The sequence below is a fragment of the Eretmochelys imbricata genome, chromosome 8 (genome assembly GCF_965152235.1).
Source record: "Eretmochelys imbricata isolate rEreImb1 chromosome 8, rEreImb1.hap1, whole genome shotgun sequence".
In the NCBI taxonomy this organism is placed as follows: Eukaryota; Metazoa; Chordata; order Testudines; family Cheloniidae; genus Eretmochelys; species Eretmochelys imbricata.
In genome coordinates this window covers 55,185,658-55,212,324 of record NC_135579.1, presented here as the reverse complement: position 1 = coordinate 55,212,324, position 26,667 = coordinate 55,185,658, and the positions used below count along the sequence as shown (strand labels likewise).

The window sequence follows — 26,667 nt, the reverse complement described above, 5'->3', positions numbered from 1 at the left end:
AGTAATTATCTTCAAAAAGTCATGGAAGACGTGTGAGATTCCAGAGAAGTGGAAAAGGGCAAATATAATGCCAACCTATAAAAAGAGGGAATTACAGACCAGTCAGTTTAACTTCATTACACAGAAAGATAATGGAGCAAATAATTAATCAATCTATTTGCAAACACCTAGAAGATAATAAGATAAGCAACAGCATGGATTTGTCTTGAACACAATGTGCTCAAACCAACCTAATAGCTTTCTTTGACAGGTTAACAAACCTTGTGGAGGGGCAAATGGTAGATGTGAAACAGTATCAAAAGCCTTACTAAAATCAAGATATATCACGTGACCTCATAAATAAACTAGGGAAATACAACCAAGATGGAGCTACTGTAAGGTGGGTGCATAACTGGTTGGAAAACCATTCCCAGAAGTGAGCTGTAGCTCACGAAAGCTCATGCTCAAATAAATTGGTTAGTCTCTAAGGTGCCACAAGGACTCCTTTTCTCATTCCCAGAGAGTAGTTCACGGTCAAGCTGGAAGGGCATATCAAGTGGGGTCCTGCAGGGATCGGTCCTAGGTCCCGTTCTCTTCATTAATGATTTAGATAATGGCATACAGAGTACGCTTACTAAGTTTGCGAATGATACAAAGTGCTTTGGAGGATAGGATTAAAATTCAAAATGATCTGGACAAACTGGAGAAATAGTCTGAGGTAAACAGGATGAAATTCAATAAGGACAAATGCAAAGTACTCCACTGAGAATGGAACAATCAATTGCACACATACAAAATGAGAAATGACTGCCTAGGAAGGAGTACTGTGGAAAGGGATCTGGAAGTCATAGTGGACCACAAGCTAAATCTGAGTCAACAGTGTAAAACTGTTGCAAAAAAAGTGAACATCCTTCTGGGTTGTATTAGCAGGAGTGCTGTAAGCAAGACATGAGAAGTAATTCTTCCACTCTGCTCCATGCGGATTAGGCCTCAACTGGAGTATAGTGTCCAGTTCTGGGCACCACATTTCAGGAAAGATATGGACAAGTTAGAGAAAGTCCAGAGGAAAGCAGCAAAAATGTAGAAACATGACCTATGAGGAAAGACTGAAAAAACTGGGCTTGTTTAGTCTGGGGAAGTGAAGACTGAGAGGGGAACATGATAACAGTTTTCAAGTATATAAAAGGTTGTTACAAGGAGGAGGAAGAAAAATTGTTCTTGTTAACCTCTGAGGACAGGGCAAGAAGCAATGGGCTTAAATTGCACCAAGTGGGGTTTAGATTGGACATTAGGAAAAACTTCCTAACTGTCATGGTAGTCAAACACTTGAATAAATTGCCTAAGGAGGCTGTGAAATCTCCAGTGATGGAGATTCCACAAAGAGCAGGTTAAACAAGCACCTCTCAGGGATGATCTAGATAATACTTAGTTCTGCCATGGGGACTGGACTAGATAACCTATTGAGCTCCTTTTCAGTTCCATGATTCTATGAAAGGGCTTTGGCTGCTCTAATGGAAGTAGCTGGGTCTCAGCTTCCCTAAGGCTCCTGCTTGCGTACTAGTCTCTAGCAAGGAACAATCCAGTAGCTCAGAGGTAAGATACTCATTTTCTGTGCCTATTTTCCAAACAGCTTTCGTGCTGGGTGGAAAAAGGGAAGGAGAAATAAATCACGAACATGTATGTTTTCCCCATTTCTGTCAAAATTTTCGACAAGAATTTTCCAAGCCGCTTTGGAGCACCGAAAAGACGCGCTGGTGTCATTCAGCAGTTGAGTTGTCCGAAGAGCATTTTTAGATTGTTCTCTTTCAAATGATTTGTTTTTCCACTGTGCTATAGATGTCTGATCTAGACCCTTAACAGCTGTTGAATATTCCAGGGCCAGCTAGGTAACACACACAAGCTAATGCCTAATGGTCTGATTTCAGTGAAATATTAATGGAAGCTAGAACCAGAGGTTTGACGAAGAATCAGCAGAAGGAGAACTGCAAAAACATTTTGTTCATGAGAAATTACTTTTAAAATTGACCATCTTAAATAAATGAAACCATTTTTATCCAACAGCAATTTCTTTCCCTGTAAGAAAGGAAAAGACGTTCAACAACATAACCTTGGCACTATAAAACCCAGATTCGCAGCTCTTTATATTGTGTGGGTGAGGGGCTATGCATTATATACCATACTGTAAAACTCACCAACACATTTATGCATTGCCTTTACTGAAGTACAAAGGAAACTGAACTTTAGTTCTGTTGTAAACCTGACCCAACACCAGACACATCTAAGGCTCAGTTCAAAACTGGACCTATTCATCCCCGAAACACAAATACAACTTGAATTTAAGATACCCAGACCTAGAGAATGAGCTGCCTTTTAAATGGGAATAATAATTCTTTTCATAGTAAAGACCCAACACCATTTAAGACATTTATTGGTACATCATGGCTATTTGGTAATGGAATCTAGGCCCAGCTTTGACAATCAGTGCTACAGAACTGGTAAAACATGCTCCAGACTTGTATAAAATTCAAGATCTGAGTTTATTTTAACCAACCCTAGTATTCTGAAAAGACAATCTGTTCTGTGAGTGTTGCTTACAATCCAATGTGTCATTTATGGCTTTCAATTAAAATCTTTTATGTGACCTTTTAATTATGCATGTGTTCTGAAGGGAGACTTGTATCTTCAAGTTAAGAAATGCGTCATTTAAAGTTTCACAGAGAATAGCAGCTATGGGAGCCTTTACAGAAGGTTAAATTCTTTATTCCATCTGGAAGGATGTACCATGTCAGGAAACTATTCAATTAATAGAAGCATATAAGAGAGGGCGGTGGTTGAAGATTATGTATAATAATGCTACAAGTTTATAAGATCTGTGGTAACTTTGGGCACTGAGTAATAAACATGTCTGTCTTATGCCACTTTTAAAACACAAGGTAATATAGTTGCTCTCACTGAATCAATGTGAATTAACGTAGAGTTCTGCACCTGAAGAGGGATTGCACATTACAAAGAAGTATATCAGTGAATTTGGAGAACTTGCAACTGTGCATGCAAAAGGCCTTGATTCCTGTTAAACAGATTAGGTAAGCATAAGGAAGAACACACCGTAGTGGCATTAAGATGTGAACAAAGTCTAGAGAAGTAATGTTGGTTGAGTTTCCTTGCCTTGCTCATGAACAAAATATGACATTCATCCAAAAGCAACTGTGGCCCATTTTCTGGCTTTGAACAACTGCAAAAACTATTTGTCAGTTCTGTGAAACCAACCTACGTGCACACAATTTCATTCTTCCTTGTGTCTCTAGACTAGCATTTTGGGAGGGTCTCAATCCTTCTTTCTTCTTCACAGACGTGAACGCCTCCTGGAGGCAACACTTATCAGACAGGGTGAAGAATTAGCAGCCATCAGCTCATCCACACTCTTTGGAAATTAGTGTTCTCATTCAGCTGATGGCTGCTCGGATCCTCCCGCTTGATTCAGGTGGAATTTAATTGCAACAGTTTTCTTCTCCAATGTATAAAAATAAATTTAAAGTTCTTGTTCTAGGTAATACTGGCACAAAGGAGAATCTGCTTTCCAAGGAGGAGATTTAGCTTATGTGGAATTCTTAAGACAAGGTTGGTTGGCAATTCCATTTTTCCCTGTATATGTGACCTCACCTTCCTAGGCCAATGTGCAAAATATATTTCCATAGTGACTGTCCCATAAGTCTCCCTCTCTCTCTCGATGTTCATCTCTATCTATATCTATAGTGAACGCACACTTTGCATTCCAGTCTCAAATCTTTCCATGACACCTTCATCTTCCATGACTTTGTAATACTGGATGGTATCAAAGGAATTTTCTTTTTTCTAAACCGAATCTCCTTTGTGTTAGCTCATTCTCTTCAAAGTGTGATTTTGCTGTGTCTGTTAGTCCAGCACCCCCTTTTGGCAGTTCTGGGAAGTGTCAAGCTAGATCGGCTCCGCATCTTCACTTGCCCATCGAGGGAGGTTTTTTTCCGTAGGATGAAGTCAAAGTTGACCTGGCTGTTCATGGCATAAAATACATTAGCAGTGTCGGGGATGACTAACTCTGCAAAGAGAGGAAACAAAGTCAGTGGTGATGTGCTCTACTATTGATAATACAGTTACCAGCATGAAAAGAAATCTCATGTGGGCAAATCTGGCTGCAATGCCCATATGCGACTCTGATTTGGCAGCAGTGCATTTTGTCCTCTCAGACTTTCCCCTTGTGAACAGGGACATGTTATGATGACAAAAAAACTATATTAAAAAACATTATTTAGGTTGCAAAGTCAAGCCCTTGGAAAGTTGTAAAACTGGCATTTACTAGTTGCCCATGCAACTATAATTCAGATTCCAGTGAGGGGGGGAAATTGGACGTGATCATGTAACTGAAGACTAGCATAGTGCAGATGAGCAAGGGGTCTGAAATAGGGTTACAGCATAGGCAACTGTAAGGCACTTGACAGCTAGGAAATGTGATTGTCCTTGCAATCTTAAAGTGCTTTTAGTGCATTTTGTATGTGTGTAGTTTGGTAGGCTTTGGGTGTTTTTATTAATAGAATTGGGTTTTACCTTTTATGTGCAACTATAACCACCCCCTCCCCAGCTGCAGAAATATCCAGTGATTTTGATAGACCCCCTTCCCCCCTGCCCTCACCCCCCACAAAAAAATAAAATAAACCCCCAGACACTCTTAAGGCCCAATCCTGCAAACATTAGATGAGTAAAGCGAAGCATGTGCGTATGTGGTTTGTAGGCTCTGGGCCTGGCTCTCCCACTGCAGTTCTGTCTGACTATTGAAACTGTATTTCTCAGAGCGAGCACTGCATCACCTCCAGCTGCTGCCACTCTCAACACATACCACCACCACTAATGCATTTCATTGTAGGGAGATCTACTAGAAAAAAAAAACCAGGGCGGTGTCACTGTAAAATAATATACTAATAGGAAAGAAAGCTTTCCAGGCTGACTACATTAGGGACTTCCCTCATAGTCTACCAGCCCGTCCCAGTTTTGGGCACTAAGAGGTAACCATGTCATTACTACCCCGTTAGGCATATATGTGGTGGTCATCCCACCAGTGTGGATGTAGATGTTGGAAGTGGAGCTGTTTTCCTACATGCTGTAATGTTTAAATGTTATCAGCATCCAATTGGGAAAAAAGTCATGAAAAATCACAAAAAGGGCCATAATGCAGACTTTAATTTTGACCAAAATTGGCAGAAACCTTCTAAATAAATTGATAATGCACCAATGCACTCAAAATAGTACTGCTTTGAAAAGTTTGGGACATATTTAGCCCCTAATGATTTGTGTGCATTTTCCTGTCCTTTTTTGCCTTCAGTTAGAGTAAAAGGCTGTAGTCACATGACAGCAAGAGCTTGTTTGCGCCATGTAATACCTCAAAATATCTGTCATCATTTATAGAATGGACTGATGTGAGCGAAGATTTTTTTTGTCTGCTATTTTTATGACTCTGTGCAGATAATAAGCTCCCCTACCCCTTAATTACAAAACATATTTTTTACATTATCTATTCGGCCAGAGACATAAGCCTAAAGCACACGTGGTATAACTGTAATTATCATCTTACTGTCACTGAATGCAGTGACAATACATGTAAACTATTTCTACAACAGTAATGATTCGTAGTAGGAGGACTATAGAATATCCTATGTGAATATATTGTGTAAATAACAAAGTATTACTGTGTACTCTTATATAACTCTTGCATATAACTATGACCTACTGAAGGTCTCATGCAATTCTCACCAGAGCTATATTTATTCTCAAAAACAGTCTCAGTAATTTGCAGATAGCTGAACCATTTCCACTCCCCTTCAGAATCTGTGTCTGATGCGTTCAGTGCTCTTCTGCTACACTCATCACTGTCACAACCGAGTGCATTGCAGCACACCAAATCTTCGTGGTGGTATTTGCATCTCTTTGTTGCACAGATACTTTCCCAGCTATGCTGCACAAAGGCTCATGCTGAAAACTGCTCATGCTGTAGGTACTGGGAGCAAGCTTATAAATGACAGCATGCAGTTCGGTTACTGACACCCCACAGCTGATATTTCGCACGTGTTCTTGGGATGGGAAGGAATCACTTCTCTTTTGCACAAAGCTGGGGGTGGGGGGGGGAGTAGTATTCACATGGCATGTATCTCAGAGCTGACCAACACACAGCTCCAAAACCCAGTAATTCAAGCATTATTAGACTTTCCTGTTGGTTCTACAACATTGTGCTGCTGTGAGAGAGATCTGGAATGCCAACAGGTGCAACAGAAACATGAAGGCTGAAGTAACATGTCTGTTTAAAGGCAAAGGTTCAAAGTGCTCTTATGTTCACAGATAGACAGATTGGCTTGGAAATGTGTATGCTTGTAAAAGGCCTTGGGTGCCATTAGCATTTTGTGGTGCTAATTTGGAGTCATAGGCAAGGGCCTCTGTAGCTACAGCTCCCTTCCCGCTCCTGGCAAATGACATGTTTAATTTTAAGGTGCACTAAAAGGCAAAGGCAGAGCCAGATTGGCTTGAGAACTGGTCTGGCAGATGCCTACGCAGAATAGTGCCTGGAGTACAATTTTGGGGTCACTTGGTGAACAAAGCCTCCTCATTCTCCTAATCAGTTTTTACAATAGGGCAAATTACACAGGGAACTCCAGCAGGGTTTTAGTTGGGGGCACAGATAGTGCCGATGCAGAAGGCATGCGGTGCTGAGCTGTGACATGAACTGAGAATGAGCATGCTCAGTATGTGCCACAGGCCCACAACACAGAATTCAGGGGAGCTAAGAATAGGCACACAGTCCACATCATTGGCACACAAACCCAGATCTGTAAAGAGACTTAGGTGCCTAAGTCGGTCCCAGTTTTAGGCACTACTGCAATCTACAAAACTTGTGTTTGGCTGCTGCCCAACCCTGTAGGTGCCTAAACTCATTTGGCACCCAAGTTTTTGCTCTAGACGTTCCCCAGACACCAATGTTTCTGCCTCGGAGCATGTGTCCTGCTGCCTCACTTTAGGGACCAAAACACCTCTCATGCCTAAGCCTCAGGATGATTCTCAAACCCAGGGCCACTAGGCATTGCCCGGCCTAGCGTCCTGTGGGACTTGATCTGGTAGGGATGCTCAGAGGCCACTTAACTCCACACAAGGCGGTCAGGGATGAGCCAACTTGCCCTATAACATTAGCTCAATAGTTAGGGATGAGTAGTCACACTGGATACAGGTGAGCATAATGAGGAACAGGGATTTGGACAGGGACCTGTCACCTCCGTGAGGAGTCTCCTGACAGGAGGAACAGCTTTTGCTTGTAACCATTAGCCCAGTGGTTAGAGTACTCACATGGGAAGGGATAGACTCTAGTTCAACCCGCACCCCCACCCCTGCCTGATGAGAAGGGATTTGAATAGGGATCTGCCCTTTCTCATGTGAGTGCCCCAGTCCCTGAACTAAGGGCTATTCAGGTGTCGGCGGCTTTTCATCTCTTGTTGAAGCTGTTCCTTTTTAATTAAATAGTAACTGGGCCACAGGGAGCATGAGACTCCCTCTACAGTCTCCTGTTTAGGTGTTCACCCAGGTTCTGCGAGAGTCTGGTTCAAATCTATTTTCACTGCACGTGCGATGTGGTGAAACCCACCAGCAAGGTATATGTAATGACCAGGTGTCAATCTCTGTCCACACGCCATGATCCAGTCACTGCGAAAGTTTGCAATGTTAGATTTAGTCTTTGAATTTGATATCATCTGTAAACAGAGTGGGGGCTCCAAATGTCTTGCATTTGGACATTCCCCCTGTGGGCTCTCTCACCAGATTTGATTGATTCTTCATTTGCATAATTGTCACCAACAATAGCAGTGTATTGACATTGCATTCTGACGATAGTGTGCAGCAGCTGATCAGACAGCTCTCCAAAAGTTTTGTACTTGCCAATATCATTGCACATCAGCAGTAGAAGCATCCCGAGTTTAAGAATAGCTGATGTTGGCTCATCAGATGCTGGTGGCTCAACCATTGACAGATTTTTCTCCAGCCAAGACAGCGTGTTGCTCTTTTGGATCTTTCTTAGAGATCCACCCAAGTTGAAGAGGGAAAGTGGGACAGGTGCCAGCTTATGCTTCATCAAACACTGGATATCAACATCTCTGGACTGGGCAAAAACTGTCAGCTTGCTGAATATCTGATGATCAATAGTTATCACTTGTGCTGATTGCTTCTTTTGTTTGATTGTTTTGTTGAGACTACCAAATGATTTCAGATTATGCCTTTCTATGGGCTAAAAGAGGTCTTCTTTAGCCCTTTGCAGACATCTGGTTATGAACAGCTTAATTTATTGTGTGCCAGTCTCTCTGATCATGCACAAACCTTCTGCACTTTCAGGTGGGCCCACAGTAGATGTTGCAGTGTTCAAAAGTGACTGTTGTGTGGGCTTGTTCCAGGTTCAATGTTAAAAAGATCTGTCATTCTTTCAGGCACAACTTTTTAATACCTTGGACAGCAATTTAATCAGCAGCCATGTGTTTTGTGGTAGCTTCTTTGTGGAGATGGAAGGCTGTATTCCACACCTTTGTTTTGTCACAGCTGTTACAGCTGCCTTAAAACGTGCAGTCAGGTAATCTTTGGTCAGAGCCTTATCTTTGGTGCAAAGATGCTGATGGTTCCTACAGTCCTTGTTCAGAGATTGCTCAATGACCATGTCACGGTGTAAGTACCCCACCGAAGAGTCTGGCAGTCTGGTACACTGCTTCCTATCAACTTGGGCACAATATATAGCTGACTTCTCCTCCTCCAGAGATCTGGCTTCTGCTACATTTACACAACCCATCTGGCATAATTCATATGACTACACTGTCATAGTGGGATCATCTCTGCAAAGGTTTCAAGCTCCATGGACTTGTTATTGCCTCTCTTTGCTGCTATGTAATCCATCCGTGGTTGCGAGCAATGTGTTACCTAGTTTTCCCAGGATGGAAATGTATCTGAACAGTTTTTCCCTTGGGTAACATAAGTGTCCATGAGCTGGTACAATGCTTGGGCGCTGTTCATCAAGTCTGCCAGAGCATTCTGTGCTTCCACTCTGTTTTCTCTGTGTGCCTGTGCCACATCTTCAAAAGCTTCAATGTGTGTTCGAGCTTCCTCCAAGAGGTGGCTCTTCTCATCTTCTGGGAGAACATCAATGTTCAAGGAATTGCCAAGTGCCACCCATTTCAAGCGAGTCATCGCCTCATTCATAAGTTTATGGATTCTAATGCCATGGTTATATGCTTTCCCTCTTAGAGCATGGCTGAAGCACCATAAATGCTGTATCACCCATCAAATTTGCTGCATGATGCATGCCTCCCATCTCAAGGTGGTCATTGTCAAATCTGTTTTGATTCCTCCATTTAAATCAACAGTGCTTTGCAGTAGATTTGCAGCTTCACCATACACGACATAGGTCCAGTTTTGGCCCAGAGAGTGGAACATATCCTGAAAATATTTCATCTTGGTGTGCCCTGTGTTAATATCAGTTGCCAGTGAAGGAGTCATTGGACAGTAGCCAATATTCATAAAAGGTAAACTAGCAGCCAATTTTTTTTCTCAGATCACTCCATGCTACAAAGAATGACAAGTATTGTGATAAATTACATGGTACAAACAAGCTCATACTGTTGTATGACTGCAGACTTTTGCTTTAACTGATGGCAAAAATGTATGTGAAAATGCATAAAGTATATCACATGGGGCTAAATATTTCCCAAATTTTCCAAAACAGTACTACTTTAAGTACATAGCTTCTAAATACACTTGATAATGCAGCTCTCTGCCAGTTTTGGTCAAAATCAGACTACGTTTCTTAGAGTTGTGGCCCTTTTTGCAATTTAACAATTTTTTCGGATTGGATACCTGAAAATGTTCATACCTTATGTGATACAGAAAAATGGCACCACTTCCACCATCTACTTCCACCCTGTTGATGATCACTAGATAGGTGCCTAGGCTGTGATAGCAATGAAATTTTTCTAGCTGATGGGTTACCCTAACTCATTAACAAGACACTTTTTTAAATCTGGCTGATAGACTATCAATAAATAGCTTCCCTGCATGGCAGCCCAAGAGATCTCTGCAGCAGCTGAGACTAAATGCAATTTCACAGTCCTAAATAAATCATTCCCTCTTTTGCATAGTCATGAAGTGTCCCATTAGGTTTGCCCTGTGCAGGGAGGAAGGGGCGGGCTGGAATGCCTCCAACAGATAATAATGAAAAGGCTCTCAGAGAGAGCTGCTTTTTCATGCCAGGTATACATCCTTGGGTCTGCATGGCAAGACTGAATGATCCTAGGGAATGAGGCAGAGCTTTGCTAATATAGTGATTTCCTGACAGGGAGGTTATGGTTAGAAATGTGAGAGCACAGCACTCACATCTTGGGTCATTATCCTTCTGTTACAGTTCAAATCGGCTCAATTTACAGAAAAAGCTTGTTTGGATCTAACTACCAGACCCAGAACTCCACCTAGCATTTGACAAATCTGGCTGGGTTCTTTCTGCCTCTTACATCCATCGCCCAGAATAAGGGTTCAGAACCAGAGCTTAGATGACAAGTTTGTAGAGGATTCATTAGGCAGAAGAGAATCCAGTTTGTTCTTTCGCACTTGAATGGGCTTTTCAGGGATTACAGGAGTAACATCTTACTTTTAATTCAGCACATTAATAGGACAGGATTCATAGAGAGCTAGTAGGGGCATTAAGCTGACACTAGTGGAATTACATGCTTCAAATTTAGGCACATACCAAGTACCTTGCTGCATCAGGCTCTAAGCACGAAGGTATAAAAACCATTTTTACGTCATCCCCATACTGACTCTAAACTTTAGAGTCAGATGGCTTTAGCCATCTGATTTTCTAGTAATAATAATACAAAATAATGATCTTATATGGAAAAGGATCTTAATCTGCTTTACCAATAGATTCACAAACTGCATACAGTAGAGAAATCATTTCAGTGATCATTGAAGCATAGCCTTGTTTCGGGTGAAGCACATCTATTAACAGTGTGCAGCCATAATGCACAGCAATTAAGAACAGGAAGTAAAGTATATTGTGCCCCTTTGAAACTGCTGGGAATTTAGGCAGGCTGAAAGCACCTAGTACTGGCCACTGTGAGAGACAGGACAGTAGACTAGACAGACCTCCGGATAGTCTGTTGGAGTGTGGCAACTCTTATGTTCCTGCATGAAGGCTTTGCTTTGCACGTGCCTATCTGATTTGTCATGCTCACTACTTCATGGATCCGTATTATATAGGAAGGCAGGTAAGCTGCGCTCAACTCCACTCTGTACCATGGCAGGGAATCAAAGGATAGTGAAGTCAGATGGCCAGAAGGTGAGGGTGCAGGGTGAGGAAATACCTGTATGCTAACCCTCTGTGGGAAATGGTCTGTGGATAAAAAGGAACCAGGCCTGGCTGAGTGAGGGGGAGCCAGGGAGCAGCTGCTCTCTGTGCTGTACTGCAAGAGAATTTTCATTGCAAATTGCTGCAGAGACCACTGCTGTTCAAGACAGGACAAACTTCCCTGCGGTAGCTTGCACATGCCACTGAAGATGGTAGGGACCACATAGCTGGTGGAGTCCAGTTAATGGGAAACTGCCATGCTGTCAGTACAGGGGCAGGCTGGGAGGAGTATGCAGCTAGGCAAATCATATGTCCAGAGATCTCAGGAAAATGGCCCGGTGTTCCCTGTGTTTTTTTCGGCAGCATGGAATCTGCATGCTACACTCCCAGCTCTTTGTTCATTCCCCTGTGGCCCTGACTTCAAGTCGCTTTACACTCTGAAGCTGGGATCTTGGACTGTACATCATCCTGTTCTGCACTTGCTCATATCCAAAGCGGAGGACAGGCCTATAGTGATCAATGAATCAATCACAGATCTACTGAAACTGTCTGTCAGAAGAAAAATCCACTGTGTTTCTGTAGTTCCTTCATATTCACTTTCTTCCTACAAAATCTGAAGAGCTTTTTAAGCAGCAAGCATTGCTGTTTTCTTACCTTTGTCCTCAGCGATGACCTGAACAAGTTCGTAATCCTCGACTGGGTCAGCCTCCAGGTTGTGTTTTGACATAGCTCTCTGAATGACAGCCGGAGTCTTGTCTTGGCTAGTCAACTGGAAAAAAAATTTTGCAATGAGGGTTTTTTCTTCTTCACTTTACTTGTTATCTAAACATTGTAACTGATGTATAAAAGTCTGCTTTGAATTCATCACTTGGTCTGGGGGTGAGTTTCCCAAAGCACTAAGAAACTATTGCCTCTTAGGAATTAGATAGTAGCTATTAGTGGGCACAAAAATGTGCTACTTACGACTTTTATGCAGGAAGATAGATACTGCACCAACTGTGAGATCAGTAAATAACATAATCAGCTCCCTTGAGCAAATGTGTTGAGCGATGAGGTGTCATTTGTACTTGGCTTAAAAATTTCTACATAAATAATTTCTCCATCTGTTGCTCATAGGCAGCAATTAATTTGGAATCTAATGGGGTAAATACTTGCTTCGAAACCTTGTGAAGATTTTTGGCCTCGTATCTAGTCTGCAGTCTGCTGTGGAAGTGTCACTTGTTCTGAACTAACCTAGGGCCGCATCTCAAGCACACTGAAATCAGCAGAAAAATTCCCAGGCCCATAGTTCATAGCTCTTTGCAGCACCTGAGGGATCAATTCCTTAAAAAAAAAAAAAAAAAAAAGTGTCCTGCAAGCTGCAAAATATTTATTTGATTCACTCATTCAAAACAAACAAACAAAAAACAAAACAAAACAAAACATGGAGTGTTTGTTCCATGGCTTGTGGGTGAGGCATAGGTGAGGTATGTAAAGAAGTCAACATAGGAAAATGGCCCAGCCCAGAGAAACATGATAGCATCGTCAATAGTGACATTTACATTGTTATACATGCTTTGTTGTATATGCTGCCACCAATCCTAGAGCCTCTAAGTCTTGTCAGTCCCTGATATAAGAGACCACCATGAAGGCTGCTCTCTTCTATGGGTACGTCCTCACTGCCCACAGGATCGATCTATCGGGGATCGATTTACCATGTCTTGTCTAGAGGCGATAAATCGATCCCTGTACTCCGCCTGTACTCGGCAGGAGGAGTAAGCGGAATCGACGGGGGAGCCGCCGTGATCAACTCGCCGCCGTGAGGACGGCCAGATAAGTCGAACTAAGATACTTCGACTTCAGCTATGCGAATTGCTTAGCTGAAGTTGTGTATCTCAGTTCAACAACTCCCCCCCGCTAGTGTAGCTCAGGCCTTAGTCTATAGCTGTGTGAGATCATTCAATCAGCTGGGATCCCCTGGACATAACAGAGTCCCAATCATGACCACTCTGCTGCAAGCTGGAATGAGGGAGTGATGAAGAAGTGACTTCAGCAGTCCTGTGCCATCAGAGCATTGCTTAGATCCATTAGCTTTGTTACCACTTTGTGCAAGCAGCAGCTACAGGGCTGCGCATCTGGTTCATGGTCTATATCTTGACAGTTTTCCTTTAAAGGGAAATGTTTCACAGAGGATCATCTACACCTGGATGAGAGGGATTCCAAATGGAGCTATAGGATGGAAGCATTGCTGCACACTTGCTGGTAGTTTTCATTATAGAGGGAACACTGCTCAGTTCAAAAGCTTGTAAGACCTTCCATTGTACAGTCACTAGTTTTAGGGGGTATTGAGAAAAAAATTCCCTCCAGGCAGAAAGTTGGCACATGCAATCTCAGTCAAACCTGCCACATTCCTCATTTGAGTTTAGAACCTCAAGTATAAAAATTTGTTATTTGTATCTTCCATCCCCAAAACTAACAGCAGAAGTGATTAACATTTTTCATTTGGAGAAAACTGGGATAAATTTGGACATTTTTCAAAATGAAATTGAGAAAAATATTCTGATATTCTCAGTATTTTTCCATTTTTAAAATTTTCATTCTCAATGTTCCTTTATTGTTTTTATTTATGATTTGAGGAGAAAGGGGGGTTCCATTTTCCATTTTGGTTTTCTACCTTCAGGGCTTTCTTTCCATTGCCAGTTTTGACTTGTCCACTCAATCGTGTGGTGAGATTTTTTTCAATATCAAAAATATTTATTTTTAAAAATTTTAGTCTTTGATATTGAAAAAAATGTTTTTATTACAAATTTGTGAAAATCTCTGGGGAAATTTTTGATAAACTAAAAATAGATCAGTTTCCAAAACCCATACAACAAAACCCTGTTTGAAATTTTCATGAAACTTATTTTGATTTTTCAACTAATTCTAATAAATACAAATAAAACTTTGAATTTGGGACAAAGATTATGATTAAAATCCAAATCTCATAATGATGGATGCATTAGAGATAGATTAGATATGACAGAAGGATATTGTATCATACCACTACCTTACAATTATACGCCCTTTGAGATCCCTATATAGTTAAGTACCAGGTATTATTAAATAACATCTTTCACTCAAAAGAACTGAAACTCAAGAGGGATGTGTGGGGGGAGGAATGGGTGTGTGGAGCAGTGGGGGTGTCCACTACTAAAATGCAGCTACCTCTAAAAGTGGAATGCAGTGCACGTTTACCAGTAGCATTACACAACAATTTGGGACAAGCAATGAACTGAAGCCAACCGAAACCCCAGGGGGATTTCAGAAGATGGAACATATTGTGAAGATTGGAGTGCACGAATCAAGGACATGATGTGGCCCTTAGCATTTAAAATCTTAGCTGCTTTGATTTGCACCAAGGCTGAGACCTTGCATATAATTGGTTACCCTGAACAAAAACATCTCAGTACTAATAAAAACATTTAACTCCTCCACATCACTGACCATGATACTCTTGTACATGTTGCCATTGTTGTCTTCTATGCTGATCCGGATGATGCACATGTCTTCGTTCTGCTGGTTGTAAACAGGAGGCAATACTGTTGAGGTAATGGATGTGACGGAGATGGAGCGCTTGTGGATCTTGGGATTGGAGGTTAAGGAAGGAGGGGGTGAGATAGTGTTGGTTAAAGATGACACCCCTGAGGAAGATGTGTCCATGGAATGGATGGAGGAACAAGAGGAGGAGGATTCAGAGAGCTAAGTAATGAAAAATAAATTAAGAAAAAAACAACATACAATTAGAAACATGACCATGGAATTTTCATTTCTGGGGTGGGGGAGGGGGGAGAGAGGCACAATCAGGAATTCAGTTACTGTAAAGTCCATGCCCGGTTTCTAAAGTTCTTAGTGGCATTCTCACCTCTGCAGGTAGTAATCTGACAATTTACTATTCACATTAAAAACTTTCCCACCCGCCAAACCTATCCTGTCTGGGTGCTGCTGGACTCCACTACTAAGAACACTTTCTGTTTTCTGCTGCTCTTTGGAGAACAGACCAGCAGGTGGGAGCAGATACAACAAACCAAAGAAAGTTGTGGGATACCAGACTGCAGAAGGAAACTGGTTTAGGAAGAAGCTCCCGAAGAGCAGGGGTAGGTCAGCAGAAATCAAAGGGAAGTGGGCTCTTTTATTAGGTGAAACACAAACAGTCAAATATCCCCAAAACACCCTTTTCCTCACTGGCAACTCATCCTTTGATTTGAGGGTAGCAGCCTGGTGCACTTAACAATCTCTCTGATTAGCTGCTGTCACGTCTAATGAGCACAGCAGTGGGTGAGAACAGGACTAACTACACACACACACTATATTTACAAAGGTCAAGAGGATAACTGTTCTGGTATAGAACAGAGTTCCCATGACCATCGTGGGCCATAAGAAGCACAAGGCGGGCTAGGGGCAGCTCTGACACAGACACCAGGAGTGGAATGCACATGTGCAATCACTCAAAGAACTCTTACACTGAAATAAGAGAGTCCACACAAGGACTTGCACCATTTTGACTGAAGCCGTTTAATTAAACAGGTGCAAGTCTGTGTGTAGACAAGGCGTCACTGTTGGTTTTTCCCTTCTCCAATTCCTCTCTGATTGGCTTCTCATTTTGATATTTTCTTCTCTCCTCCTGCCATATTGGTGGAGTCTCCCCTGGGCCTGCAGCATGGGCAGTATCTACCTTATTATGAATCATTTACACACACCCTTTTGTGTCAGTGCAGCTACCCACTTCCACACATCCCCAGCTTCCCCTGCACAGTGCCTTAGGCTTTGTCTTCACTGCCAAAAACCGGTGTGGTTTTACAGAAGAAGAAGAAGAACACATGCACATTAGCTATCCTGCTGTAAAATCCTAGTGGAGACAAGACATTGCAGTTTTACCGCATGGTGAACTAGGTGAGGTCAACCACAAGCAGGGGGATAGTGTTTACGTCACCTAGCCTCCCTCATGGTAAAAACCACAGAAACCTTCTCTCTACTAGGATTTTACAGCGGTGTAGTTAATGTGGGTGAGCAGTGTAAAAAAACCTGCCTTTTCTGAAGTGAGGACACAGCCATTTTCACCATGCTGACCACTGAAGGCAGCTGCTTCCAGAAGAGGCAACTCTGTAGCAGAATCAGGGGCTCAACAGAAAATCCAACCACCCTAAGGCTAAGTGCAGATGAACTCATTCAATCTGAGATGTTCCAGGAGGAAATGCTTGTTGCTGGTTCCATTCGCCTCCACAGGGCTTTGCCTCCCTGTTTTTTCTTTAAAAAAGGAGAATGGAAATCTTCTAAGCCCTTCCTCTCACTGCCATTATCCCATCCACTGGGCCTCAGGAACACCGCAAGCAATCTGATATTTGCACACACACACTTCAGTCTGTTGGTCCCACTGCCAGGAAGCCAATAACCTCCCAGCATAAACATGCCATTACAGACAGCTCCGTCACTCCCACAACTGGTGTCTTGAGAGAGACATATCTAGCAGTGTGTTGTTAAATGGCCACATGACTACCGAAAAACCCCTCCGGACCCCACAAGAAAAGCTGACCCCAAGTAATTAAAAATGGTTCCCCCTGTGTACATGCTACAGATCTGGCAACACCCAAAAGCTGCTCATAAAAGGAATTGTATAAAAAGCCTGACCTGGATCTTTTCTACTTTCATCACATCTATTTTTAAGGATACTCCCATTCCTTGAAAGTAGTGTCTTGGTCAGTTATAACAGTAGACATGAATGTGCAATGCAACTGAAAATTCAGCTTTTGCTTATACTAGGAAGGGTCAACTATTCATCAGGGGTATTCATGCTGCAAGCCTTCTGAACTAAGTGTCTAGACTGTACCTTTTTCTGAGGCTCATCAGGAGTGTCTATGGGGGTGATACAGACTTCTTCACCCTCAGAGTGGTTCGACTCACACGATGATACACTGACAGAATCCATGCTTTCACCAGAGCTCCCACTTGGAGTAGATTTGGGCTGCTCTTTGGTTGGTGTGCTATTAGTGATCACATCTGCTCCCAGAAACAGTCTGGCAAGAACACAAAATATACCAAGTAAATAATACAACTACAGAATGTTGCTGGACTGAGCAAAGAGATGACGCTTGATTCATATGTCCACTGTGTTATTTTGTTTCTCAAGTGGTCTGGTGTCCTGGCTCCATCCACATTACATGTAAGATTTGCCATAAGAATTCCTTAAACAGCAACACATTAGTACCCCAATAATATATAATATACACACACACACACACACACACACACACACACTCCCACCACAGAGCCAGATTCAGGGGTAATGTACTACGTGGGGTAAGTTAGACTCCATTACACTTATTCAAATTCCCTTAGACTCACTGACCAATGAGTGATTAATTTGGTGTAACTTACACACCAATGAGCCGGAAAAAGGTAAATTAAAGTAAGGGGCAGCCTACTTCAGCTCACACATTTCTACACTCTCCTGTTAATTGCTTTTCTTGCTTCTTTTCTGACCTCTCTGACATGTAAATTACATCATTTTAGAATCTCTTGCACTCAGACTCGGGGGATAGAGGGGGGGCAAAATTCAGAAGAGAGATTAAGCGTTAAGATACGTCAGTGAGTGGGTGGGAGTCTAACCTAACAAAGGACTCAAACTAAGCCTACAAAGGCCAAATTCATTCCTTGTGCGACTTTAATGACTTCAACAGGGTTGCAGCAGAGATTAATTTCTCCCTAAGACTCTAAATGGGTATAATTTATACATACAATTAGAAGTCCAGAAGAAGGTGTAAATTATGTGATTTTATATTCTTTGAGATTCACTTAAACTCACCTCTGAGTTTGGGTCTAAGTCAGTCTAAGGAGTCTAGAGGGAACCTAATTTGGTATAACAATATGTTGAAGAGGTGAGGCAAATTAAGTTGGTGCTGACAAGGCATCTCATCAGCAGACAGAACCCAGAATGGTGCCATGTAACATCCAGAGAAGAATTATGCCAAGCACTATTATAGTATTAATTTGCAAAATATATTCAGGTTGCAGGTACCACAAGTTTTAAAACAAAGATTACACAGCAAACACAAATACCTCAGCCTAACTATCCTATGCTAATTTACAATACAAGAGCTACACTGAAATATGGTGGGAAATAGAAGGATAAACCCAGACTCAACAGTGACACTTACCATACACAGTTTAGGCACAGTGCCAGGGAGAAAGAGTTAGAGAGACAACTCAATTCAGACACAGCAGCTACAGTCTCCAACTCTGCTATTCCCACACCTCTTCATAACCAACTCAAAGGGACAAAACCAAACACAAATACCTTCCTGTCAAAACAGCTACCCTGATCTTATGATGATCAGAATTGACATAATCAGCCATCAAGAGTCTATTGCTAAGGATCCTAGATTGCCACAGAGCTTGCATGAAATTTATGTTTGTCCACTGTTCTGAGGAACCCAGGGGAAAGACTAAGGCAGGAAATGAGGAGTTAATAGCCAGGTTTCAATCTTCATATTAATTCTTATGTTGGCTGTAAAATTCATCTTCTCCTCTTGTCCTGACCATGTCACCCCTCCACAAATATTTTCCTGTCTTCTCTCATATCACGCTCACCTTTGAGACTCTACACATTTTTGCTGAGCCCCCTTGATTTCTGCCCCCATTCACCCCTGTTTTCCCTACATTCCTTCAGATCCTCTCTCTTTATTGTCTCCTTTCCCTAATCTTTGTCTCTTTAGTCAACTCTTGGCTTCATGCTCTTTCTCCCCTCCCCACAATCTTGTGCTTGAATTGCTAAGCAATGTTTCATATTCACCTGTCTGAACTAGACTGAACAGGTGACTGGGTAGATAGTACATACCTACCTTACAGGCTGATTTTAGGGCTGTCAGCTGTCCAATTGCACAAACTCAAACACCCTTCCCCGGCCCCCTGTCCCTTCCCGAGGCCTTGCCCCTGCCCCAGCACTTCTGAGGCCCCATTCCCGCTCACTCCATCCCCCCTCCCTCTGTCGCTCGCTCTCCCCCAACCTCAATCACTTTCACCAGGCTCTGGGCTGGGGCCGAGGGGTTTGGAGTGTGGGAAGGGGCTCTGGGCTGAGCCTGGGGCAGGGGTGCAGGAGGGGGTGTAGGCTCTGGGAGGGAGTTTGGGTGCAAAAGGGAGCTCAGGGGGTTGGGTGCAAAAGGGGCAGGGGTGTGGGCTCTGGAAGGGAGTTTGGGTATGGGAGGGGGCTCAGGGCTTGGACAGGGAGTTGAGGTGCAGGAGGGGGTGTGGGCTCTGGGACAGGGAGTTTGGGTGTGGGAGGGGACTCAGGGCTGGGGGTTAGGGTGCAGGAGGGGTAAAGGCTCCAGGTGGCGCTTACCTTGGGCAGCTCCCAAAAGTGACCAGCATGTCCAGCTCCTAGGCTCAGGGGCAGCCAGGTGGCTCAGTGCACTGCCCCTGCCTGCAGGCACTGCTCCCGCAGCTCCCATTGGCCATGGTTCCTGGCCAATAGGAGCTGCAGCTCAGGGCAGGGTGTGAGGGCAGCACATGGAGACTTTATATATATTTATTTTAGGTGGCTTTAATTTGCATGTTACAATTCTGCAGGAAATTTTTGCACACACAATAAATTAAACCAACTGTGGGCCACAGTCTGATCTCATTTACTTCGCTTTTGCACAGATGTAATTCCATTGTATTTGGTGACGTTATTCCTGAACAACATCAGCGTCATTGAGTTTATAAGTGGGCCCTAAATTTGTTACTTCTCCTATACCCCAAAAAGGCTGGTAACCACTGAATGATTTGTTTCTAATCTTTTTCAGCTGTAGTCATTGTAAGTATTACCTGGAACAATAATTTAGTAAACAATTTCAGATGTAATTATGAACTTTTAGCTGACAATATCCCTTTAACGTGATCAGATTCCCTGCCAAGCTCCTCATCTGGTGGAATACATTTTTCTTGTTTGATTTATTCAGGTCATTCCTCTACTAATTCAGCAGATGCCATGACCCCTTCTGGCATACTCACAAGCTGAGTCTCTTCACCATACTCTTCCGAGGTTTCGGTGACGTAGTGTTAGTGTCAGCAGCTGCTTCTATCTCACATGACAGGCCATAACTAAGCAACAGGGAAGATTTGTTTACTTGAGAGAGTTAAATATCATTTTATTATCATGCAATATGCCCGCAATATGCCTCAGACTAGCAATAATTTAAAAAGAGAGAGATATTCAGTTACTCCAGCTTCAACAAGAGGTTACCGCAATACAGCACAGAGAAACAAACATCAGCCTGCACGCATTTTACCTTGAGGAAAGGAGTATTTGCTTTTTTTTACAATAGTTTAAAAAGAACTTAAATGTGTTTTTCTGATCATATTAGCCATTATGATAGTAGCAATCTAAGAAAAGGGATTATACAGTGCAGGACAGGACTGAACACCGTCACTCTGTGTGAGTTGAAATTGGTGTCCTTTCACGATGAATTTTATAGTACTGTGATTTATCATAGGTTCACACCTCTAGGTAATACTGAGTGTATATGTAAGCACACACACAGACCGACAGACATACAGATCAGACACAACACACTGTAACATTTTAAAGTTGAAAACCAAATTACCAATCTCAAAACTAAATCCTGCAAAGCGTTAACCAAGTTTTCACCAGCTGTGTATTAAAAGGCACACATACATGCTGTATCCTTGATTTACAGTCTATTTAAATACTATGAGACTATCTAAGCCAGATATAGCTCATACACATAGATGGGAGGCTGGACATGAAAAACATGCTCCCTTCAGTGCATCGATAGTCTCACCTCTCCTCCTCTGTTAATAGCCGCTGTCTCCTGAACCATCGGATGAATTTTTGGTCTGGCGTCATGCAATAGCTATTACAGGAAGATTGCAAGAGCTTAATTTGGGCGATTACTTCAAACTCCTGAGGAAACAAATAATCAAATAGGAATTTTAATTAGAAACCAAAACAAAGCCAAATACAGACTCATTCACATACAAAGTAAGGATAAGTGGGCAGAACACATGCACCAATAATCACAGGACAAACTAAAGACTGCTTCATTCTTAACTGAATACCCAGGCAATTTTAGACACCACAAAGCAGTTTTTCAACAACAAAAATCTGGCTTTTGTTTTCCTGAACAGGTTTTGGTTTTTGCAGGTTTCAACAAAGCTCCACAGGTTAAAATATGGAAAAATAGGACAATCTTCCAACACCAGGAACTCTGCCTTTCAGTATAGCTGATTTTGAGAGAGACAAACTCTAATGTGAGTTTAGCACTGGCATTAGATGCCAGAATGAGAGTGTTGCACACTGAAGTCATAGACTAGGGACATCATGGAAAACAGCAGTGAAAGCTTCCCTACTCTGTCCCACTCACATACCTCATCCCTGACCCAGATGGATCACCCTTAGAGGGAGTTCATTCTCTGTGCTTATTTGGACCTTACATTGCTGAGACTACAAACAAGGGTGTCCATAGTGATGACTGATGAAGCAATCTGTCTTCCACTGCCTTGTACATTGTGCAGCCATTTATACTTGTGTAACATGAGTGTGTTATGCTACTTCTGGTGTGAATGAATGGAGAATTCGGATTTGGTATGGTTTTACACATGCTTTGCTGAGGTGTAAATTACAGCACAGGGTAGAAGGCAGGGCAGACTCAGCAACTAGGAACTGGACTGAGACTACCCATCAACCATCAGATGGCAATAACTTTCATTTGCTTCCAGTCTGGGCTGAACTGGGCTGGTGACATAGTCACAGGAGCTTTTGTGCCCCACTATCAATACCCTGAGCCACCCAGTCATAAATAAAAGGGAAGTTTAAAATGTGGTTTATGGAGCTGGGAATCAGTTAAGAGTAAGGAAATGGGCCCTATCACAGCAAAATCAAAGTCTGCACTGAGTCCCTGAAAAGATTTGCCTTTGGTTTGTCTTTATTCAGACAGATATGACCCAAGCATGTTGTCTTCTACGCAGCTTTTCTTTACCTCTTTATCTTTGCAACCAACGCAGGGCAGACTGAAAGGGCAGGCTGAGAGCATTTATTTCTCCGCCCCATATCACCCTTTCATTCTCCCCTGCATCCTTTCTTTGGATTCAATGAAGCAGATTAATGCAGCAAACTAAGGAAGTTTACGAGACTCATGCTACGCTTTCTAAAAAGCAAGCTTCACTTACTAGCAGGTCTGTTCTGCTGTTGATAAATTGGATTTAGGAGATAACAGACTTCTTCCACTGATGCTCATGGGCAGTGAACATACAGTCCCCATGCATAAATATTCTGTATACTGCCTAGTGCTTAGGACTTCCTTTCCCCTGTAGCACCCATCTAATTAATGGCAGTCCTTCCTTCACGCCCCACCCTCTTCAGGCTTGCGTGGACTCACACATATAGCGCTTTACTGTTCTATCCTTATTTGCAGGTAACTCCCATTGAAGTCAATGGTCTTTGGGAATGCACCAAGGGAAAAGAGTAAGTCCCTAAAGCAGAGATAGGCAACCTTTGGCACACGGCCCATCAGGGAAATCTGCTGGCGGGCCGGGACGGTTTGTTTACCTGCAACGTCCACAGGTTTGGCCAATCACAGCTCCCACTGGCCGCGGTTTGCCATTCCAGGCCAATGGTTGCTGCGGGAAGCAGCGTGGGCTGAGGGATTTCCCTGATGGGCCGTGTGCCAAAGGTTGCCGATCCCTGTCTTAAAGTAAAGTACAAGCAGGATTCTGTACAACAGGGTGGCAGCAAAATGCTAGTCATGGAAGAAGTTCAGACTTACCCGTCTCCTCTTCTCAAAGTTTATCAGCCCACCCTGTATGTAGCAAAGAAAACAGGGATCACTGAAGAATCCAAAGTGAATATATTCAACAGCAGTGTAAAAAGTCAAAGATTGGAAGAAATACGGAATTCAATCATATGGTCTCTTTGAGCAAGGACCTTCTAGAGACCTGAGTTTTCTGATTGCATGCTAGTCCCTACTGTAGATCTGTCTCTGGACTGAATGGCAGTTTGATTAAGAAGGAAATTCCAATTTTGGAACAGGTATAGCATGTTTCAGGTCTGGCAGATGTGTGCTGACAGAACTGTGTGTGTGAGAAATCTGCTTAAATTCTGCCAGCACTATAAGTGGCTCAAGCCAGTGCTCCCAAACCTTGAGTTTGTAAGAGCCAAGTGAACACACATGGATACGTGTACACACACAACTGGCAAACAAACCCAGTACAGAATTAAGTTTTGTGTGTATTCTGAGTCATAGCTGCTTCCTTTAGATCATCCTTGCAAAACTATCAAGAAAATTTACCAGCCCAGCCAAAAACATTCTAACTCATCCTCACTACAAACACCAAAATATTCAAACTTGAATACCTAAAGTGTACCTCTTAATTCCATATTTAAGCACCCAAAAAAGTGTGCTGATTTTCAAAGGTGGTCAGTATTTGCAGCTCCCAATGACTTCCCTGGGATTTGAGGGGTTTAAAACTTCTGAAAATCAGACCATTTTTATACAGGTGCCTAAATAAGGATTTAGGAGCCTAACTTCAAACAGCCAAGTTTCAAAATGCTGGCCCTAGAGTGCAAGATATTCTCCTGCAAATCACCCCCCACATTCTCTCTCATTGCTCTTTGGTCACACTCACCTGGCCACACATGTCCCATTCATTCATAATTCATCTGTGATTTGTCCAGTTCTCTCATTCGCCGCCAGATCCATCCATTCTATTCACCTTTGAAATGCTATGGAACCTTTGCCCCCTGGTCAGGATCTCTTGGTCCTGTCCTTCCCTGCCTACACTAAGGTTGGCCAGCTGAAGAGGAGGGAGAATCCTTCCCCACGAAGAACTTCAGTGCTCAAATGATTACAAAATGAGCTAAGACCATGTTGAAGAACTTAACTTCTCAAGCTGAAGAGCTGAACTGAAGACAAAATTGTGGTATTGAGTTTCCCAACACAGAAGGTGGAAGTTTATTTTTTTTAAAAAGTTTTAATTAAAATAAAATAATAAAAACTTTTATACTCTCATTAGGGTTTTTTCAAGCAAAATATAAATTTTGAGCATAAAGTACCACACTTAAGAATGCCCTAGTAAATAAGCTCCATTATTAAATTTAGTAGAGATCTTTTTTTCCTAATAAAAATATTGCTCATCCTCCCCATCTATAACTTTTGACATTGCAAACTCCTCTATAAGTCTGTGAATGTTTCATTCGAGAATGTGACAAAAACAAAACATACAGAACCATCAAGATTTGTCCTTAGTGGTGGCTAGTAAATTTCCTGGCCCAATTATCACAACTGCAGGGAGAGGGGTTAGAATTCAAGAAGCTGCACAAACCTACCTCTATATAGTCCTGCAGCGCTGTGTCAAGCATGGTCAGGTCTGTAAGAAAGGTGCCAAGGTAGGGGACTGTACCCTGCATGACTCCCTGCAGACAATCAGAACAGTGTCTGGTTAATTGTCAGAGAGAGGCTATGAATTCAAGCCGCTACATTATGATATAAAATATTATACAGAGAGAGTAGTCAGCTGAAAGCCTGCAGTAAAATTCTGGGTCTGATTCTGTTCCATTTAAATCAATAGGAATTTTGCCGTTGACTTCAATGGGAGTGGGATGGGGCCATTGTTATTCAAATGAACAACTGGATTTTGAAGAGTGGATATATTCAGGGCCTCTGCAACACTAGTTCCTGCACACAGAATTCCTACTGCTGTCCTACAGGTGGAATGAGTGTAAAATATGCTAAAAGGAGCACAAAAGCCAGCATCCCACAGCTCCCTTCAGACTGTGCAGATGGCTCCTAACACCTTGTGTAAACAGCCTTTTTCTATGGCTCATCTCGGTGGGTCTTTGCTTTTTAATGAAGTTATAAAATTGTGTGATTACATTCACATTCCTTCCAAGCTGGGTACGTCCTCCTTGGGATAATCACTGTGTTCTAATTAACTCAGGACTCAACTTTCAATCTTCTGAAGTCTTCTACCTTATTTGGAGTCAGGGTTGATTCTACATCAGTGAGAAAAAAATTCTCACTGCTACTAAAACCAGCAAAAAGATTCATATATCTGCCAGTCAACAAAAATGAAAGCCAGCTTTTGCTTCCATTTCCTCCGGTTTCCAGATCTCTCCTCCTAGTCAGTTTGTCTGAGAAAGCTGTTTGTTTCAGCAAACATTCCAATTTCATCAGGGTAAAAAGCAGTTTTCACTGGCAAAAATGGAAACAGGCACGTCTTATGGAATCATCTCCTATAAAAATCCGTCCAAATTCCATAAAAATTAAGCGGATCTCTCAAAAATCCTGGGAGTGCCTGTGTGTTTCATGAACTCACTGAAGTGAATGACAATTTCCCCTTGACCAGAACTAATTTTCCCGTAATATCATAAAATGTTTGGTTTTTTGCAGTAAACATTTTACCAAGTAAAAATTGGTTATTTTCACACAGCTTTGTTTAAAGGGTAATAGCGATTGCTACTGGAGTCTGAATAAGAGCTCCCATGCTTCCTTAGGAAAGACAACCAGCCAGTCAGAGGCTATGGATATCTGCCTACAGCCATCAATCATTTATTGCTGTCTCATGCGGCGGTTTGAATAAATTTCGGAAAGTCTTGAAATTAAGGCCCAAGTCCTCAGTCCTATATCCAATCCTGAGAAGCTGGCCTGGGCACTGGGTAGATGGAGGTGGAAGTGAAGGAAGTAGCTCTAGGCACCCTTGTTTACTCCTGCTGTGGACAGACAAGTGGCGATTGGTGCAACAGCAAACACTCTGACACCACCACTTCTCCTCCAACTCCTGCAGTCTTTTACAGCCATCAGCACGTCCTTATTTCAGGCATTTGATAGATACTTATGTTTTGTAAATACACTTCCTGTGGCATTTTAGTAAATTTATGGGAGTTTTTGGAGCACAGGACAGCTGGGATTCTCAAATTATCTGCTCAGTGACAGGCTGGGTGACCAGATGTCCCAATTTTATAGGGACAGTCCCAATATTTGGGGCTTAGTCTCATATAGGTGCCTATTACCCCCCCGCCCCCATCTCCTGTCCCGATTTTTCACATTTGCTCTCTGGTCACCCTTGTGACAGCTTAGAGAGACAAGGTGGGGGAGGTGATCTCTTTTATTGGACCACATTCTGCTGGTGAGAGACACACACTTTTGAGCTTACACAGAGCTCTATTTCAGGGCTGGGAAACTGGAAGAAGAGTTCTGCATAAGCTCCAAAACTTGTCTCTCTCCCTAACTGAAGTTGGTCCTATAAAACATATTACCTCACCCACCTTGTCTCCCTAATATCCTGTGACC

The 26,667-nt window shown here is 42.5% G+C and overlaps 1 protein-coding gene across 6 annotated transcripts in view; it reads right to left on the bottom strand.

Annotated features, from left to right (window-relative positions):
* Positions 1-2,395: 2,395 nt before the first annotated feature.
* RGL1 (ral guanine nucleotide dissociation stimulator like 1) overlaps positions 2,396-26,667 on the bottom strand; it is a 159,443-nt gene continuing 135,171 nt past the window's right edge. For 5 of the 6 annotated variants that reach the window (XM_077824803.1, XM_077824802.1, XM_077824805.1 and 2 more), the window contains 8 exons: positions 24,705-24,791; positions 23,146-23,178; positions 21,163-21,284; positions 20,372-20,461; positions 17,211-17,397; positions 14,831-15,085; positions 12,020-12,134; positions 2,396-4,054 (listed from right to left, as the gene is read on the bottom strand). In XM_077824803.1, coding sequence (XP_077680929.1) covers positions 3,867-4,054; positions 12,020-12,134; positions 14,831-15,085; positions 17,211-17,397; positions 20,372-20,461; positions 21,163-21,284; positions 23,146-23,178; positions 24,705-24,791 — 1,077 coding nt within the window. In that variant the 3' untranslated portion in view covers positions 2,396-3,866. Of the gene's footprint in view, positions 4,055-9,492; positions 9,589-12,019; positions 12,135-14,830; positions 15,086-17,210; positions 17,398-20,371; positions 20,462-21,162; positions 21,285-23,145; positions 23,179-24,704; positions 24,792-26,667 lie in introns of those variants that run through there. The other variant, XM_077824807.1, reaches the window with a different exon arrangement.